The sequence below is a fragment of the Amblyomma americanum genome, chromosome 4, assembly GCF_052857255.1.
Source record: "Amblyomma americanum isolate KBUSLIRL-KWMA chromosome 4, ASM5285725v1, whole genome shotgun sequence".
In the NCBI taxonomy this organism is placed as follows: domain Eukaryota; kingdom Metazoa; phylum Arthropoda; class Arachnida; order Ixodida; family Ixodidae; genus Amblyomma; species Amblyomma americanum.
In genome coordinates, this window is record NC_135500.1 from 63,505,317 (window position 1) to 63,524,152 (window position 18,836).

Consider the following 18,836-nt stretch of genomic DNA (forward strand, 5'->3'; position numbering starts at 1 on the left):
AGAGTATAGAAGGATGAGAAATAAGGTGACAGCAAAGCTAAGGTTGGCGAAAAAGCGATACTTTCTAAACAAATTTTCAAACAGCAAAGGAAATACAAAAGGCACATGGAATTTAGTGAACCAGGTTTTGTGTAAAAAACCAAAGCAAGGTATCGACGAGACCATTAAAGCAAACTTTAGAGAAGATGCAGATGTCAAGAAACTTGCCGACAGATTTAATGACCAGTTCGTAAAATCAATTGAAAGCTTGAGAGATACTGTGCGGGAGGCACGGCCAAAAACAAAGGAGATAGACTCGCTCCAGAAATCGGCCTACTTACCCCCATTAACAGAAACTGACTTGTGGAACATAATAAATTCAATACAGGTTAATAAGCCAGCAGGAATAGATGGCATTAGACCAAGGGACATTCAGAGGAACTTTAAAGAACTGAAGAACGTTATTCTAACAATCATAAATGGAGCCTTAAACTCTGGAGTAATTCCTGAAAAACTTAAAATTTCAGTTGTCAGACCTTTATACAAGAAGGGTAAAAAAAATGATTGCATCAATTACAGACCGATATCAATATTACCTGTCCTTGCATACGTAATGGAAAAATATATAGCGAAGATAATGACTGTATTTTGCGAGAAGAACTCAGTGTTTACAACAAGTCAGTATGGTTTTCGAACTGGTCGAAGTACGATTATGCTGTTAGAAGATTTTAGCGACCTTGTGCACTCAAAAATTGACCAAAATGAAATTGTGCTGAGCTTATTTCTTGACCTGAGCAGAGCATTTGATACAATCGATCGCAATATTTTACAAGATAAGCTAAAAAAGTTGGGTTTCCGAGGGCCGTTTGCCGCATGGTTTCAAAATTACTTCACGAACCGTAAACAGACGGTGAAAATTGATACCGAATACAGTGAATTAATAGTCACTAAATTTGGTGTACCTCAAGGTTCTTCTCTAGGACCGTTATTATTCAACTTATACGTGAACGACCTCGGATTCCTAAATTTAAACTCCAAGTTGTACCAATTTGCTGACGACACCGCACTGGTAATGGCACATTCCAGTTTGGAAGAAGCCTCATTCGCTCTTCAATCGGATGTTCATAAGTTTATGAACTGGTACAAGAATAATTACATTTTTCCAAATAGCTCAAAAACAAAGCTCATGTGTTTTCACAATCCCCACAAAAAACTGGATGTGCTACAGCCAATATTTCTACACGTTGAAAAATGCCACAACTGTCTATGTGTCCCACTTGAATACAGTAATAATGTCCGGTACTTAGGCATTGAATTTGATCCTACCTTGTCGTGGAGTAACCATGTGAATTTTATTTGTAAAAAGCTACGAACTGTTGCAGCACAGATGTATCATATAAAAAGCTGCACAACTGTCAACATAAGAAGAATGGTATACCAGTCCTTGGGGGAAGCACAGTTACGGCATGGCATTACACTGTACGGGTTTTGCTCAGAAACACTAAAAAAGAAAATTACCAGCGTAATTTATAAATGTGTTCAAAATGTTTTGTATGGTGTGCTATTAGAGGGTAAAGAGAAAAAAGACCTGTATAGAGCAGGAGACCTACTACCATTTGAAGAATTCAAGAGATATACTATCTATACCAGGTTCTATTACGACAATATGTTTAAGTCAGAGAAGCCTCAAAGCAAGTTCACCTTAAGAAACATAGAACGATTCAGCGTCCCCAGAATTTATACGAATTATGGCAAACGGTGCAGAGCTTACTATGTGCCTGCATTATTCAATAAACTATCCGATGTCGAGATCAGCCATACATCGATAAAAAAGGTAAAGCGAGTACTAAAGGATGTTTTCCTTAAAAATCTATAAAAAGGTTTGCACCTTAACATTACATGCTGTATATGTGTTACGTTGTATATTTCCACATTCACTATTTCATTTTCTTTATTCAAGTGTCTAGATGTGTAATTATATATATTAGCCTTTTTACTTTGTTTTTTTTTGGAATTTCCCCGTGTCGTAGAGAAGATGCAGTATCTGTGTATGCTTGCCCAATTCTTTAGTTACTAACAAAATTCAATCTGTCCACAGACTAACGATGATGACATGTCGCGATTGTATACAAAAACTGTGAATGATCTTGTCCTTTAATCAAAAATTTCCGCTGTCCAGATAGCGACGACGGTAACATGTGCTCTTGTTTTTTTGTTGTACTTTGATAAGATTGTCAAGCCAGTGATTTAGTTCTAGAAAGGTACCGAGAAAACATGTGTATTTCGCAGGCTGCCGGCACCGCAGACAAGCACAACAGTGCTTAAGCGGTGCGGGAATGTACGCTTTGTAAACAGTTGGACAAAATAAAACATTATTATTATTATTATTATTATTATTATTATTATTAACAAGAAGAACGTCTTGAGGAGATCGTGATCTTGTCTCGGCCTTGTGCCGTGCCCCTTTTCTTAGCAAGTGCCGCTTTGAGGTCGTGAAGTTCAAAGTGCGCATCAAGTTTGGTGTTGGGTTTGCCCGCTTAATGATAATCAGGTCCCTGCGGATCACGGAAGCGGCAAAGTATCTGGAGCTATGCTTTAGTGTAGTACAGGTGCAGCAAGTTTGGGTCTATCGCCGGCATGGCTTGGGTTGCCTATAAATTCCGGGTGTGTTGTTTCTGCAACTGTTGGAGTTGCCTTGTCCACCTGGCATATCCCTCTGTGTGAAGAGTGCAAGGTGGTTTTTACAGGCGGAAAATGTGCCAGTTTGGGATTTTCGCTCCTTCCCGTGTTCGCTTGGCCGCCCGGGTGATCAGACTGAGCTTGAGGAGGCAGTGGTCGCTGTCTAAGATGCCCCCCGATTTATTCCCCGGGGCTTGTTTTGTGTTTCGGACCAAAACAAGGTCGGGGCATGTGTCTCCGCGAACAGCTGCCAATTCACGTTGGGTATGTTGCGTCGGCGAGGAGGGTTAGGCGGAACGTGGAGACCAGCTCAGAAAGCTTACGTCTTCGAGCAGTTTACCGTGTATAGCCCCAGTGCTGACTGTGCGCGTCAAATATTCCTCCAAGATGACAAGCGGGTTGCAGCCTGCCACTTTGAGCGCGTGTGTAAATATTTCAGTGAACGTGCCTCGCTGCTGATGCGAAGGGCAGCAGGCATTGGGTATGTACGTTGTATAGGGTCCTAACGTTTGAGCGGAAGAATCGTAGGCATAATTTTGCGGTGTGGTCATATCTAAATCTACGTTCTGAGCTGTGTAAGTTTTGTGGACTATAATTCAGGTGTACGGCTCAGTCTGAAACATACTGTATTCTGTCACTTTAGCCTCTAGTCCGGGTTCTTGCAGGACGGTGACTTCGGGGATGTATCCAAACTTTGGCGGTTGAGTTGCAGGCGCGAGCGGTTTTTGCGGTCGCGAAAGCCCTTGCAATTCCACTGTAGAATTTCAAGTTGTTCGGACTTGCTATTCGTCTGCGTTTGTGTCGGTGCCATGGTGCCCTATTATTTCTGAGGAGGAGTCAAGTGGGGGCTCGACAGAGGCAGAGGAGGCATCGAGTCTTCTGTTAAAACCTCAGCGCTGTTTGATGCGGAGCCTGCGTTATCCGGGCGAGCGAGTTTACTAGCGTGGTGAGGTGCCCGGAGCGAGTGTGCGCGACGTGCAAATCGCCAGTTGGCGAGGAGCCATTGCTTGACTTATGTGGTGACCTGATGTGTCGCCTGATGAGTTACCTGCCTGATCATGAATGGAATCTGAGCCATGGTTGCTCCGTGATTACTTGGAGCTGATTTTCAATGTTAGTGAGGAGCCGCTCGGGATCTAGGAGGGAGCTGGCAGTTGTACGTGTGCTCTGAGTACTCTGAGTGCTCGAGCAGCACATTGTACTCTGAGTGCTCGGGCAGCACAGACGTGCTGCCCGAGCACTCAGAGACCGTTTCTTCGAGGTCGTCCGTGCTCGATTCCGGAAGCGGTTTATAGGACATGCCTTCCTGTAGGGCCTGAATTTTTGCCGCGAGCTGCTCATTTTGCTTTTTAAGGAGATCCATCTCCTTACGCATTTCGAGTTCGAGAGGTGTGAGGCGGGGAGGGGTGGTACGAAATTCTGCATGCGAGCATGAGGGTCACCGACCCCACCCCAAAACGCGTGGTATGTACACCAGGTCATCAGGGACTTAGAGGGAGCGCGGCCGCCCGAGGACTCATTCCCCGGGTACCTCATTTGAGCCTTATGAACTGGACCCCGCAACCGCCGCTGCTGCGGTACAAAGACATTGTGGAATACTATAGCTTCCAGCACTGCCGATATCCAAACCCCGTCACGGGCCTGGATAAGGTGGGAGAACGAATTCTACGCCGACTCGAAATAAACGCGCTGCTCTGCCCGGCTATATTACAACAATTTGACCCCGCGGCCACTGGCAGGTGCAGGCACTGTGGGGAGACAGCCAATGCCTACCACATGGTGTGGGCCCGCCAGAAAAACACAACCGTTTCCCCCTAACTTACCCGAGAGAACTGGGAGGCGACCCTGCTTAGCTGCCCCAATTTAGGTGCCGAACAGGCACTCATTGCGTGAACAAAACAGCGGTCTTGTCCTATAACGTCCTGGACTGTGGATGTTACCTAGTGTGACGTTCTTTGTGTGTGCTACGAGGGTCCCCGTTCGACGGTGCGGCGTAGACGGAGCCCCCAGTGGCGGCGAAAGCACAACCGGGCCCCCTTCAGTGTTTCTACTGTATATGACTGCAAGCAACTTGAGTGAGATTGCTTTTGGGCCTGCCGCCGTGGACCGCACGGAGACGACCCAGATGACAGCGGCATCATCAATTACCGAGCCATACTCGTTGAGAGTGACGACCAGAACGAAGGGGTTTAAGCCCAACCGGACCCCCTTTCCATAGTGTCGGCACGAGTCGAACGCCGCCGCCGCCGCCGCCGCGGGGAGACGGGCGTTATCTTCCCCAATTGCCGTGGCCGTTCCAGGGCGGCCTCGTTTCGGCGGGCCTGGCCCCGTGGCAAGACGGCGGGCATCATCAATCAACCCTCCCGAGCACATCCCAGGACAAGGGACCACTTTCCCGGCCTTTTAGTGACCTCGCGTTCCGGCCTTGAGGGGCGAGTGTCATTTGATGGAGAACGGAGGCCGGTGACCCGCGGGAACCGACCGCGGGCCAGAGCGCGCATTACCACAGCCGACGCTATGCGCTACCTCGACGACAACCTTCTTTCCCTCGGACTCAACACGTGAGGGGGGCGAGACCATAAGTGCGGTGGTGTGTTTGTGCGCCCAAGTGAAAGCCCTAGCCCCCCCCCCACTCCGGCGTGGGCGTCCTCACCCTAAGGAGTGTGGGGGATAAGAGGATATAAAAATCGACAAGGAGTACCGAAGAAGGAACGCTCAGGACGAAATCGTTCGCCAAGGGGGCCTTCAGCGCCGAAGCCCGACGGCGCGCAGCTTCTGCCAGCAACCGTGCGAGCTCAACTCCGGAGCCTCTCCATCGTCCCCATGAAGTCGTCGGCACGTAAGCTCGGACGCCCCAGCCTCTGATGTATAATCTTAATCATGTGTAATTATTGAATATATCTGTTTGTTTAAACTGAGCCATACGGTGTCTCTTTGCCTCTCCGTCCCGTGTGGACCTGCGCATTATGGGCGGTCATCACACTGGTGTCAGAAGTGGGGTCTCAAAAGCAAATGTCCTCTGAATGCTGCGACATTCATGGCTTCAAAATTGTAATCAAAAGGGAATCACGGGACTGATTGTGGGGCTTTTATCCCCATTTGAGAGGCTTGAGGCACCGGAGGGCTTGAGTGAGAAAAAAAAATGTCTGTATCTGAGGGAGCTCCCACTCCACAGCCGTCGCTCGGAGCAAGCATGCTGGCATTAGGAAGCGCCATTCCGACGTTTACAGGAGATAAGACAGGGGTTCCAATCTGCGATTTCTTTTCCATGCTAGAAGAGATTGGGAAAATGGGGGGATGGTCCGATGCTCAAATGCTGGGAATGGCGAGGTGTAAGATGGCAGGAGCTGCTCATGATTTTGCATGGCGAGACGAAAAAGTAAAATCCACAAAATCATTTGCGGAATTTAAGAAGCTCGCGTTTGAGCATTTCGACACTGAACCACGTCACGTGCGGGTACAGAGGTTCCGTGACGCCGAACAGATGGTAGGGGAGGACGTGCGAACGTTTGCGTCGCGGCTTCAGCGCCTAGCACGCGATACATTAAGCAGGGAGGAGGAAGGGGACCAGCTAAGGAAGAAATACGCGGAGGATCTACTTAAAGAGGAAATGACCGCTTTGTTCGTGGCTGGTCTGCAAGACCCCGTGCGCCGGTTCGTGCTCTCGCGCAAGCCGAGCAATTTCGACCAAGCCGTGGCGGCCGCATTGGATGAGGAACGAAATGAGGCGTTAACGACAGCCGCAGCGAGAGTACGCGTCATAGAGAGAGCGGCGCTCAACCCTAAGGTTGCTCTCTTGACAGAGCGGTTAGATCGCTTAGAACAGCTGCTATTACAGCAGGTGGAACGCCAGGTTGAAGCGCGCGCTCAACAGCGCCCATTCGCGGGAAACCGGAGACCGCCACAAAGCTACAGGCGCGGTATGCGAGATTTTGAAGAAATCGTATGCTTCGCTTGCCAGGGTCGCGGACACATCGCCAGGTTCTGCCAAAACGTGCGCCGTGGGGAGCCACAAAGAGAAGCAGGCGAGACACGCCCTAAGCAAGCCTACAGCTGGGCTCCAGATACCGAGACAAAAAACTAGATAGTCCTCCCCATCCTGAAGAGCATGGGGAGGGAACAGTGGATGATGAGGTGGTGGTAGTTTGTGTGGCCGACGAGGCATGCCCTGTTGTGCGTTGCAAGTTAAATGGTTGTTGCATGGAATTGTTGATAGATACGGGGTCAAAGGTGACATTGCTTAAGGAGAGCAGTTTTAACACGCTTCGAAGGAAGGGGGACCGCGAGGTGTTGGAAGCGTCTGGTGGTATGGCAACCAAATTTGTAGGCATAACGGGGGATCCTCTTGGCATAAGTGGACTCTACCGGTTACACTTCTCTCTAGGCGGAATTGCATTGGAGCACCCCTGCTACGTATGCCCGGACACGGTGTCTCTGCCAAGCGGCGTGTCAGGTATATTAGGGCAGGATGTTTTGAGAAAAGGGAAGGTAGTAGTCTCATTCTCTGAGGAAGAGGTTAATGCGGGCGGCTCAAAAGTTCCATTTTTGAACACGAGAGGGGCTGAGATTCGCATTACCGATATTGATACCCGTCAAACAGTGGGATCATTGGAGAAGGTATATTCGCGGGTTGCCGTCAGGCTGGTCGATGAGGCGGTCGTCCTTCCTTGGTCGGAGCACATTTTGTACGCGTTTGTGCCTTCAGATGTAGAGAGCGGCGCCGTGGGAGTGCTTGAGCCGGTCGACTCTCTCAGCAATGGCCTGAGGGCAGCCGCGTGCCTCGTGACAGTTAATGACGCCCACAGAGTGCCCCTACGGGTGGTTAACTGTAGCCAGCAGCCACTGAGCCTTCCCAAGAACAAAACATTGGCTTTCTTCACCTCTGCGAGAGAGAAACGTGAGCCCACCGATACGGTACTCGCAACTGTAGAGCATGCTAGTCTTTCGGCTGCTCCAAAGGTGTCGTTCGATCTTTCTCACGTAAAATCCAGGGAAAGGGAGGCTCTGGCTGGTTTGCTGAACGACTACTCGGAGGTATTCGCCGCGTCCAACCTGGATTTGGGCTGCTGTGGCGTTATAAAGCACAGGATAGAAACCGGCACTTCATCGCCCGTTTACCAGCGTGCGTACAGGATTCCTTACTCCCAACGTGAGGAGATGGAGCGGCAGGTGCAGGACCTGATTGATCGCGGCATTGTCGAACACTCAAAGTCACCCTGGGGAGCACCAGCACTATTGGTGGAAAAGCCAGATGGCTCGTATCGATTGGTAGTGGACTACCGCAAACTAAATGCCGTAACTCGCATCGATCCATACCCCATCCCCAATATACAGGAGACGCTTTCTCAGCTGGGCTCTGCCAGGTACTTCACGGTAGTGGACATGGCGGCGGGATTCTGGCAGATAGCAATGTATCCGGCAGATGCCGAGAAAACGGCATTCAACACGCCCTCAGGGCACTATGAATGGAAAAGAATGCCGATGGGTCTGGCCAACAGCCCTGCTGTCTGGCAGAGAACCGCTGATGTTATCCTGGCAGGTCTTCTGCGGAGGCTGTGCTTCGTGTATATGGATGACATAATCATATACAGTGACAGTTTTGAGAACCATTTGCGCGGTATTGAGCAGGTTTTGGTGCGACTAAGAGGAGCGGGTCTCAAGCTGAAGCCCTCTAAGTGCCAATTCCTCAAAAACGAGGTGAAATACCTCGGGCACGTTGTTTCAGCTGACGGCGTGTGACCGGACCCTGAGAAACTAAGGTGTGTCTCGGATTTTCCATCCCCTACTAGCGTCCGCCAGGTCCGGCAGTTTCTCGGCCTGATCGGTTACTACCGAAGGCACATAGAGGAGTTCGCCAAGCTCGCTAAGCCGCTCACCGCCTTAACAGCCAAAAATGTCGCCTTTCGCTGGGACGAAAACGCGGAGAATGCTTTTGGGGCCCTGAAAAGGAAGCTAATGAGTGCACCGCTGTTGCGCCACCCGGATTTTAATTTGCCCTTCGTTATGGCCACAGATGCGTCAAAGTTCGCAGTTGGTGCCGTGCTATCTCAGGTTATCGAGGGCAAAGAACATCCCGTTGCTTTTGCTAGCCGACAGCTGAGCCCCACAGAGCAAAAGTACGGATCTACGCAAAGGGAGTGCCTCGCCGTTGTCTGGGCAGTAAAGCACTTCAGATGCTGCCTTTACGGCCGCAAATTCAAGCTAGTCACAGACTGCCATCCTCTGAAATGGGTGATGAGGGTCAGGGACCCTAGCTCGCGACTCGCTAGATGGAATCTACACCTGCAGGAATACTGCTTTGAAGTTGAGCACAAGTCAGGAAAGACACATCTGAATGCTGATGCACTCAGCCGCACAGCTGCCGTGGCAGCTATAGATGAGTTTGTCCCCGTAGTCGACCCCGCCGAATTACGCACAGAGCAGTGCAAAGATCCTGACCTGAAGCGAATAATCGAAAGCTTAGAAGGCGCACCGTCTCACCCCGAACAGCTAGGTTATTTCATTGGCAAAGATGGCACCCTGTGTCGGCGCACGAGGCCAACCAGGAAAGGGAGACCAGAGAAAACCACTTGGGAGAGAGTCGTCATACCTCGGTCGTGGACAGAAAGGGTTCTTCGCGCGTTTCACGATGCGCCATGCGCCGGTCATTTTGGCGTAGCGAAGACAGGCAGGCGTGTGGAGCGTTTGTACTTTTGGAGTGGCGTGCGACAGGATGTTAGAGACTACTGTGCGAAGTGTCATTCCTGTCTCGAAAGAAAAACACCCAAGGGACGAAGACCAGCTCCAATTCAGCCGTTCCCTGAGGTTTCGGCTCCCTTCGAGCGGACAGGTATGGACATAATGGGCCCATTGCCCACGACCACTTCCGGAAACAAGTACATTTTAGTATTTGTCGATCACCTTTCAAAATACGCGGAAGCGGTAGCACTTCCAGATCAGAAGGCAGACACGGTTGCAAGAGCTTTTGTCGAACAGATCGTGCTCCGACATGCACCCCCGAGGCAACTCTTGACAGATCGGGGAACGAACTTCGTGTCGCAGCTAATGAGGAGAGTTTGCGAGCTGCTTAAGATCGCTAAGAAGCAGACAACACCGTACCATCCGGCTTGCAACGGCGCGGTGGAGCGACTGAACCAAACCGTGGCCGGGTTCCTGTCGCATTTTGTTTCGCGCGACCAGCGGGACTGGGACTTGCGGCTCCCGTATGCAATGTTTGCCTACAATTCCGCAGCACACGAGAGCACGGGCGAATCGCCATTCTTTCTTCTCTACGGCCGAGACCTGGACCAGCCTAGTGAAGTGCCAGAGGGCCCCCGTCGTGTCCCATACGCTTCACTGGACGACTATAAGGTTGAGCTAGAATCGCGATTGCAAGTGGCGAGGGACATCGCAAAGGAGGCCTTAAAGAAAGCGGCGAAGCGCAGGAAGGAGGTGCACGATCGCAGTGCTAGAGACGCGCCGTTTGATGTGGGGGACAGCGTGAACATTGAAAACTGCCAAAGACAGATTGGGCTAGCTCGTAAGTTCCAGACGAAGTGGAGAGGACCGTGCGAGGTTGTCGAGAAGCTTTCTCCGGTAAACTTCAGAGTCCGAGACGTGAACCGGCGCTTGATAAGGATACACGCAAATCGCCTCAAGTCGGCACCGGTTCAGTATTCACGAAATGAGGAAAGGGAAAGCGCGGATTTTGATGGGGACAGAAGTGAAGCGGAGCGCGCAGATAGTTCGCAAGAAACGCCCTCTCCTGCATTTGTTCGGCAGGCGCCAGAGGTGACGGCCGGAATGCCACCGGATTTACTTCATGCATTGCTAGAAGAAGCGCGCGAGGTTGCCGCGCAGATAACGCCAGGAGAGGCTCCTGCCACGAGCCCTCGCGAGTCCCAAAGCAGACAAAGGGTCACAGACTTAGTATGACTCATGAAGGCCGATATCCGCTGCGAAATCGGAAAGCTAAGTCGGACTAATGGCGTAAACAGAGCGGAGTTGTGAACTGGTTAGAATTGTGTAATGCCGCAGCTCATAACATTGCTATGTGCTTATGTGTTAAGTTATCGGAGTTGGTAGTTAAACCTTTCTGTCATTAAGTAACACCTTCACAGGAGAGCATGCGGAGCGCATGCAGAACCTGCCCTACTTCCTTTCGTTATCTATATTTTTGTCTGTGCCGTGATCGTGCTAGAAGTGGGAGCTCCTTTGTAACTGTGGTAAATTTATTTCTTCCAGTTTGGACTAGACAGGAGAGGCTTGGGTGCTGAGTTTCATGTTTATTTGTAAAAGAAGATCAGTGCTGCCCCTGGAGACGCCAGTTATGACAGCGGAGGCATATGGTGTTGTGCAGTGGTGTTGAGTGCAGCGAAAAGTGTTTTGTCGGACGCACTGTGCGAGGCGATTCAGAAAGACAAGGGGAGCTGCATGGACTCAAATGTTCGGAGAACATTCTTCTGGAGGGTGAGCGAGTGTGACGTTCCTTGTGTGTGCTACGAGGGTCCCCGTTCGATGGCGCGGCGTAGACGGAGCCCCCAGTGGCGGCGAAAGCACAACCGGATCCCCTTTAGTGTTTCTACTGTATATGGCTGCAAGCAACTTGAGTGAGATTGCTTTTGGGCCTGCCGCCGTGGACCGCACGGAGACGACCCAGATGACAGCGGCATCATCAATTACCGAGCCATACTCGTTGAGAGTGACGACCAGAACGAAGGGGTTTAAGCCCAACCGGACCCCCTTTCCATAGTGTCGGCACGAGTCGAACGCCGCCGCCGCCACGGGGAGACGGGCGTTATCTTCCCCAATTGCCGTGGCCGTTCCAGGGCGGCCTCGTTTCGGCGGGCCTGGCCCCGTGGCAAGACGGCGGGCATCATCAATCAACCCTCCCGAGCACATCCCAGGACAAGGGACCACTTTCCCGGCCTTTTAGTGACCTCGCGTTCCGGCCTTGAGGGGCGAGTGTCATTTGATGGAGAACGCAGGCCGGTGACCCGCGGGAACCGACAGCGGGCCAGAGCGCGCCTTACCACAGCCGACGCTGTGCGCTACCTCGACGACAACCTTCTTTCCCTCGGACTCAACACGTGAGGGGGGCGAGACCATAAGTGCGGTGGTGTGTTTGTGCGCCCAAGTGAAAGCCCTAGCCCCCCCCCCCCCCCCCACTCCGGCGTGGGCGTCCTCACCCTAAGGAGTGTGGGGGATAAGAGGATATAAAAATCGACAAGGAGTACCGAAGAAGGAACGCTCAGGACGACATCGTTCGCCAAGGGGGCCTTCAGCGCCGAAGCCCGACGGCGTGCAGCTTCTGCCAGCAACCGTGCGAGCTCAACTCCGGAGCCCCTCCATCGTCCCCATGAAGTCGTCGGCACGTAAGCTCGGACGCCCCAGCCTCTGATGTATAATCTTAATCATGTGTAATTATTGAATATATCTGTTTGTTTAAACTGAGCCATACGGTGTCTCTTTGCCTCTCCGTCCCGTGTGGACCTGCGCATTATGGGCGGTCATCACACTAGTCTGCAGGGCCCCTTCGGGCGCTCGTGCGCTCCCCTTTTTCTTCTAATAAAGTTTCCACCACCACTACCCACTCCTAGCAAAATCATCCGTTGTCTGTTCCGTTGTTTGTTCGCAGCCGGCCGGACGCGAGCGCTCCGTCCCGCGGCACTGCCCGCTTATCGTCGTCTTCTACCCGTGGCACTGATGCAGTGATTCTGACCCGAGCAAATTTGTGCCTTGCGTGTCCGCAGCAGGCCTAGTTGTTGTTGGCCGCATACAAATGGCTACTAAAAATGGGCATTGGGCATGACGAGGCGGTGTAGAATAGATTGATTGCGACAGAAATTAGATGCAATAAAAAAAATTTGAGCAGTTTAGTTTCTGTGACAGGTGGTTCAGGGTGGTAATGGGGCCTAATAAGTTTAAATTAGTGTGAGGCAAAGGACAAAAGAAAAGAAAAGAAGAAATATAAATAGCGAAAAAGAGAAGACCGAAATAAATGGATAAAAGGGGTATAGCGAAAGATCACGGTGGAAGCCGTTTTAATTCTAGAACAAAATTTTTGAATGGCGGAGCAAACCTTCCCATTTGTACATCCTAGCATAGAAGCGCTAAAGGACAGAACAAACGCAGAAGTCAGGCGCAAACTAAGTTTCTGGAAGGGAACTTGCAACAGCCGCCTCCTTAGCGATGTGTAGCGGCGACAAAAGAGAAGAAAGGGATCTACTGTTTCTGGCTCAGCACAATACTGAAACAATGGGTAGATCGCGAGACCAGGCCTGTAGGGGTAAAAATTTTGCTGTGGCACACGATAATGTGTAATCGCGTGAAGGAAACTTCAAGTTTGCGAGATCGCCAATTTTGTAGCGATAGCTACATTAGCATTTCGAGCCTCCACCCTTTGGCTGCGCCGCCACGCTGTCACGTGGTTGGTCACGTGGTACGGAGCAGCTGCCGGCGGCGCGGCGCCGTGGCTGATCACGTGGATGGTCACGTGACCAAGTTCCACTCGGCCAGCTGTAGCTATCGCGTCACTCCAGGTTTAACCAGAGCTGAACCACCGCCAATTTTTTACTCGTCCAAGGAAGCAGACGGTGTCGAAAATCATCCAAGAAAGTAAGCGCCGGTGCTCCAAATTCTCGCATTAAAGTGTACGTACGAAACCGTGCCGCCGTAATGAACGCACAGGTTGGAAGGAGGTCAACGACTGGACCACTCAGGGCTGCCTTCGCTAAAGCATCAGCTGATTCATTGAAATGAAGGCCCTGCGTACAGTAATGCAAACAAAATGGACATGAGGCGGCATCAGAAACCTGAATATGCGAAACGACTGCGATTCGGCAGACGCGGATAGGGAACTGCATAAGGATAATGAGTCCGTAATTATTATTACCGCGGAGAGATTTCGGTATCGATCTTGTGCAGAGCACGAACCACCGCTGGAAACTCAACCAAATAAATAGCGGCAAAATCTGGAAACAACAAGTCAAGGGAATGGGAATAGACAGTCTATTCACTATGAATAGACAAAAAGAAATATCTATAGGAAGGCAATAGAGCCTATAAGATATAGACCGTCTATATACCATTTTTATAAGAGATTGATGTTGCGTAGGGGCGTAACGGCCTCTTCGCGTTTTTTTTTTAATATGCGTGCATTTTATTGGCATCTTCAGGGTAGGTTCTCTGGTATTATTTTTTTTTATTGAAGTCGAGGAGGTGTGGAACAAATGCAGAAGTGACAGGAAAGGTATACCGTTCCAGAAAGGTGATGCTGACCTAGAGGTCATCGTTGTTGAAATGATGAGTGAGCTTAATTCCCTTCTTCCACAGAATAACAAAATAGACTGCTAGCAATTTTATTAACATGATCAACAGCTAGTTTGAGGAAGTTCGGAACCGTTTTGGTAAGAAAAAGTAGGAAATAAAAATTAAAAATGTTAAAGACAAGAATCTGGAGAGCGACGGTGAGCGAATGAAATTGACCAATTGTAGATGCGGAAGTATGAATAGGAAAACAAGCCTTTACTCAGCAAAGTTTCTCGTGTTCAATTGCATATTTTTGGATAAAGCTTAGTTTCAACCAGCATACAAACCAGTACTTTGAAGATGCATGTATTATGAAAATTTTTGACATCTATAGTTTTCAACTGCTTTCGAGATATAAGAAGGAGCTACTTCGTCATACTGATTATTTGGGGAGACTGGCCTCCCTAACGCCGAGCGAGAAGCTGTATAACACTAGACAACACTCCCCGTGGCAGACTAAAACTCCAAGAACAAACTACGGATTACAAATGATTGCCTTCCAGTTGCCTAAACACCTAAACACGTTACATCATAAAAATATTGACATAATTAGTACGCCGATCCGTGACCTTTGTAAACATTTCCTGTGTTTCAAAAATTAGTCTGCTTTTATAATCTTTTCATTTTTCCTTTTTATTCAGTGTTTGCATCAAAAGTTTGTAGTACTAATTTTGTTATTGTGATACTGTTGCACAATATGTATTCTTTGTTCCGCTGATGCCTTTGTATATGTAGGGGCCGAGGGCTCGTCAAGCCTCGCTGGCTTTTTTCCTCGGCCCTTTTCATCGTTGTGATGAATAAATCTCTATTATTATGAATAAATCTCTATTATTAAGGAAAGGATTTCTGGCATACACCGTGCCTGTAAGCATCTCAAACCCGTGCTATGCCAACTGAAGTGCTCCCCAGAATTCCAGGGAGCAAGTCCCTCCTCGCACACGCATGGCCCCCCCTCAACACTGCCGCAGTTTCAAAGGCCATCTCCGAACTGGGTGGTGAGCGGGAGAGAAGGCAACAGCTTTCCTCGGGGACAGCCAGCATTGCGCCGGTCTTTTCTGTTACGTCGAGTCCGGAATGTGCCCTTCCATTTGGAAGTCATTTCTCATCATGACGGCTACATTTAGCTCCGTTTATTTGCGTATGCCTTACGTATCCTTTTTAAAGGCCATTACCGTATTTGGCCTTCTTACAGCGCTTCCGGCGAGCGCCTTGCTTCACGTCCGACCTCTTAGCTAGGACAGCTGCAGGTTACACAACGACCACGTCACTTCCGTAGAATTGCTCGCAGAGCCAACCAGTGCGTGTTTGCTGCTGTAGTTCACTGGAAAGGAAGATTTCTGCTGAATGAATAAATTCCCCTTCTCTGAAGTTTCAGATGTGGTTACACGTGTTCTATATTATATTTGACAACAGCACATTTCGAAGGGAAAAAATCAAAGGAGGGGCAAATAATCAAAGGAATTGTAGCTGAGAAGCGTGCAGCCTCCCGTGAACTGCGTCAGAACTGGCGCTGCCCCTAGTATTGGCATTCGTCGGTACCGCATTCGGCGCCGTCCATTCTACGCAGGGTGCCGAGCAGATCTCGAAGCCCCGCTCTTCTGACTTTCCCCAGGGAGCTCTCCGGGAGGGCATCCGCAAAATACACTCCTCCGCGCAGGTGCTTGTAGGAGGCAGTTCTGTCTGCGGCGAAGAAACAAACGTGTTTCACGGAATTTCGCTCCACAATATAGTGACACTGAGAGGAAGAAACGAGGCATTGGATGTCTCAGCGATGTGAATGCGATGAATAGAAATGGCATGCATGCTTAAACTTGCATTTTTTTTTTTGCCTATAACGGGTTGTGCCTGCGAGATTATGCTATAAAATTGAGCTTGAACGGTGCGATATTTTCGCGATGAACGCAGCAGCCATGCGCGGCGTTTTGGCAGAGAAACGTTAGTGGCAGTGGAGAAAAAAAAAGAAAATGCTTAACATTGCAAAAATGTTTACAGTGCTGCAAGCACTCCTACGGCCTCTACTGCGTCAGCACCTTTCACAGAAGGCAGTAAAGAATGTAGCTGCAACTGCCGTGTGCGCCTCGTTTCGTACGCACATTTGTTTTCACTTCGACAAACGATCAGCTCTTTCTCTGCCATTCATTACACTAGAGAGACAGCCTAAATGTATCTCCTACAATAAATGCCACAGCATTTACGTTGTAATCTCACAAAAAAATTTTCAGTTTCTCCCTAACGAAATTCTCTGATTAATTGAGAGGATTGTGAAGCTGCAAGTACCCGTAAAGCAAGTTTGAAAATCTGAGGACTAGAGTATTTTATCACTTTCCATTGAATTATATTCTATGGGGCTATACTAATACGACCCACTAATCCACCTTGATTCCTTAAATTGGGTGGGCCTGCTTCCAATATTTTGGGGTGGGTCAACTTCCAAATGCTATCGCATCTCCTTTAAAAATGTGGTTAAGAAAGCTGCCAAGTTTTTCGAAACACCGGGGATGAGTTCACGGCCTTCCGTTTAAAGAGGGGGGGGGGGGGGGGCGCGCACAAACGTAATCACCGTCGTCGGCGCCAGGAAGCAGCCAGAAGCGGCGGTCTGCGGCTACCGGCGACGATGTGACGCGAACGAATCTTAGACAGTAAACTAATGAGAACGTTATTGATTTTTGGCAGCAACAGAACGGAGGGGATTGCCGCTAGCACGTTCTGGTTCTAAGTTCCCGAGGGCACACTGGATCTGCAAGCCGTCTACGTAGCCCGCAACAAAGCTGGGAAAGCGAAGAGGCTGTACTGGAGGCGTAATTTCGTATAGAAGCCTCACCGGCCACGTAGACCTTGAGGTCTTCGGCAAGCAGCTGGTCGGCGGAGTAGCCATTCTTCGGGACAACCACGGCGGCCGGAGCCTCGTCATGGTCCGCAGAGGGTACTCCTAGCACGGCTACTTCTTTCACCGCCGCATGCCCCAGTAGGCACAACTCGATTTCTGACGGGACCACTTTCCTCGTCTGGCTATTGAACGCCGCGTTCAGACGTCCGCACAGGAAAAGCCTGCCGTCCTGGTCGTAATAACCAAGGTCGCCTGAGAGGAGAGGTACGGTAAGGACCCGCCACTCAAAGTGTGTACGTTGTCAGCAAAGCAAAGTCCAAGACTTGGTCGTCACTCGCGCCTTGCGAGGCTACAAGACACCTGTTATATATGCGAGCAAGAATGGGCCATTGAATTTCTTATCTCGTGTTTACCAGGGCTCTTTTGATCCTATTTTTCTTTTTTAAACCAGTCTATCAGAGCTCAGTGTGCGTTCGCGCCTCGTCATTTGCATGCCGTCCTGGTTTGTTTGCCCGCTAGAGTGAAAGACACCTCCACGACCCAACCCAGGCACAATTTTCCTTTAAATACGAAGCCCCAAGAACAGCTTTCCTTTTGTATGGATATAGCTGCGCAGAGGCATACAATAATGGAAATTAGCCTATTTTTTTTCAATTCCACTGCATACTAGGGGATTACCTTACGCCTAGCTATGATCTAAACAGCGGTTCGCGAGCTTCAGGTAACACACATTGAATGAATTCAGGTATGTCGTAGTTATTTGGTGCTCTGGTTCTTGTTTTGAGGGGGTTTAACGTTCAAAAGTGACTCGGGCTATGAGAGACGGCGTAATGGAGAGGGTACGGATAATTAAGACCACCCGGGGTTCCTTCACATGCACTGACATTGCAGAGTACACGAGCCTCTAACATTTCGCCTCCATCGCAATGTGGGCGCCGCAGCCGGGATCGAACCTGCGCCTTTAGGGTCAGCAGCCGAGCGCCGTAACCACTGAGCCACCGCGGGGGCTAGTTCCCTGGTGCTCGTCTAACGAGTGCCATGTCAACACTATACGAATGGTAGTCTGAACAGCATGACACCGCATCAGTACCGCCGTTATGTAAGTACGAAAAAATTGAAAACTGGTTTTTAGGGAAAGGAAGTGGCACAGTATCTGTGTCACATATCGGCGGACACCTGAACCGCGCCGCAAGGGAAGGGATAAAGGAGGGAGCGAAATAATAAGTGAATAAAGAGGAGCCGTAGTGGAGGGCTCCGGAATAATTTCGACCACCTGGGGATCTTTAACGTGCATTGACATCGCTCAGCACACGGGCGCCTTAGCGTTTCGACTACATCAAAACGCTGCCACCGCGGTCGGGTTCGAACCCGGGTACTTGGGATCAGTAGCCGAGTATGTAGGCGGGTATGTAAGTACGGCCAGTGCGACTTTCCCGTTAGTTTTACATTTACTGCCATAGATGGAGTATATCAATAATCTGTCGTAATCAGTAATTTCTTACATCTGCTCATCAACATCAAAAACCTTTGCGCAACTACGGTGCATGGACAATTGATGTATGCTATTATGAAAGCAATCAGCTGCTCTTTTGCACCTTCACCTCACCATCATCATCACCAGCCTGACTACGCCTACTGCAGGGCAGAGGCCTCTCATATGTCTCTCCATTAACCCTGTCATTTTCCAGCTGCGGCCACCGTATCCCTTCAAAGTTTTTAATCTCATCCGCCCCCCCCCCTAACTTTCTGCCCCCCTCCCCTCGCTACGCTTGCCCCTTCTCTTGGAATCCACTCGGTTGCCCTTAAGGACGATCGGTTATCTTGCCTTCGCAGTACGTGCCCTGCTCAAGCCCATTTCTTCCTCCTCATTGCGACTAGGATGTCATTAACCCGCGTTTGTTCCCTTCACCCGCTCTGCCCGCTTCCGGTCTCTCAACGTTACACCTATCATTTTTCTTTCCATGGCTCTCTGTGCTGTCCTTAACTTAAGCTGAACCCTTTTCGTTGTCCTCCACGTTTGTGCCCCGCAGGTGAGTACCGGTTAAATGCAGCTTTATATGCG

General features: G+C 49.8%; 1 protein-coding gene across 2 annotated transcripts in view; it reads right to left on the bottom strand.

Moving 5' to 3' along the window:
* Positions 1-14,790: 14,790 nt before the first annotated feature.
* The window catches only part of LOC144127989 (uncharacterized), a 42,314-nt gene continuing 38,268 nt past the window's right edge, over positions 14,791-18,836 (bottom strand). The window contains exons 9-10 of one of the 2 annotated variants that reach the window (XM_077661026.1): positions 16,769-17,026; positions 14,791-15,623 (exon numbers count right to left, since the gene is read on the bottom strand). In XM_077661026.1, coding sequence (XP_077517152.1) covers positions 15,400-15,623; positions 16,769-17,026 — 482 coding nt within the window. In that variant the 3' untranslated portion in view covers positions 14,791-15,399. Of the gene's footprint in view, positions 15,628-16,768; positions 17,027-18,836 lie in introns of both variants that reach the window. The other variant, XM_077661027.1, reaches the window with a different exon arrangement.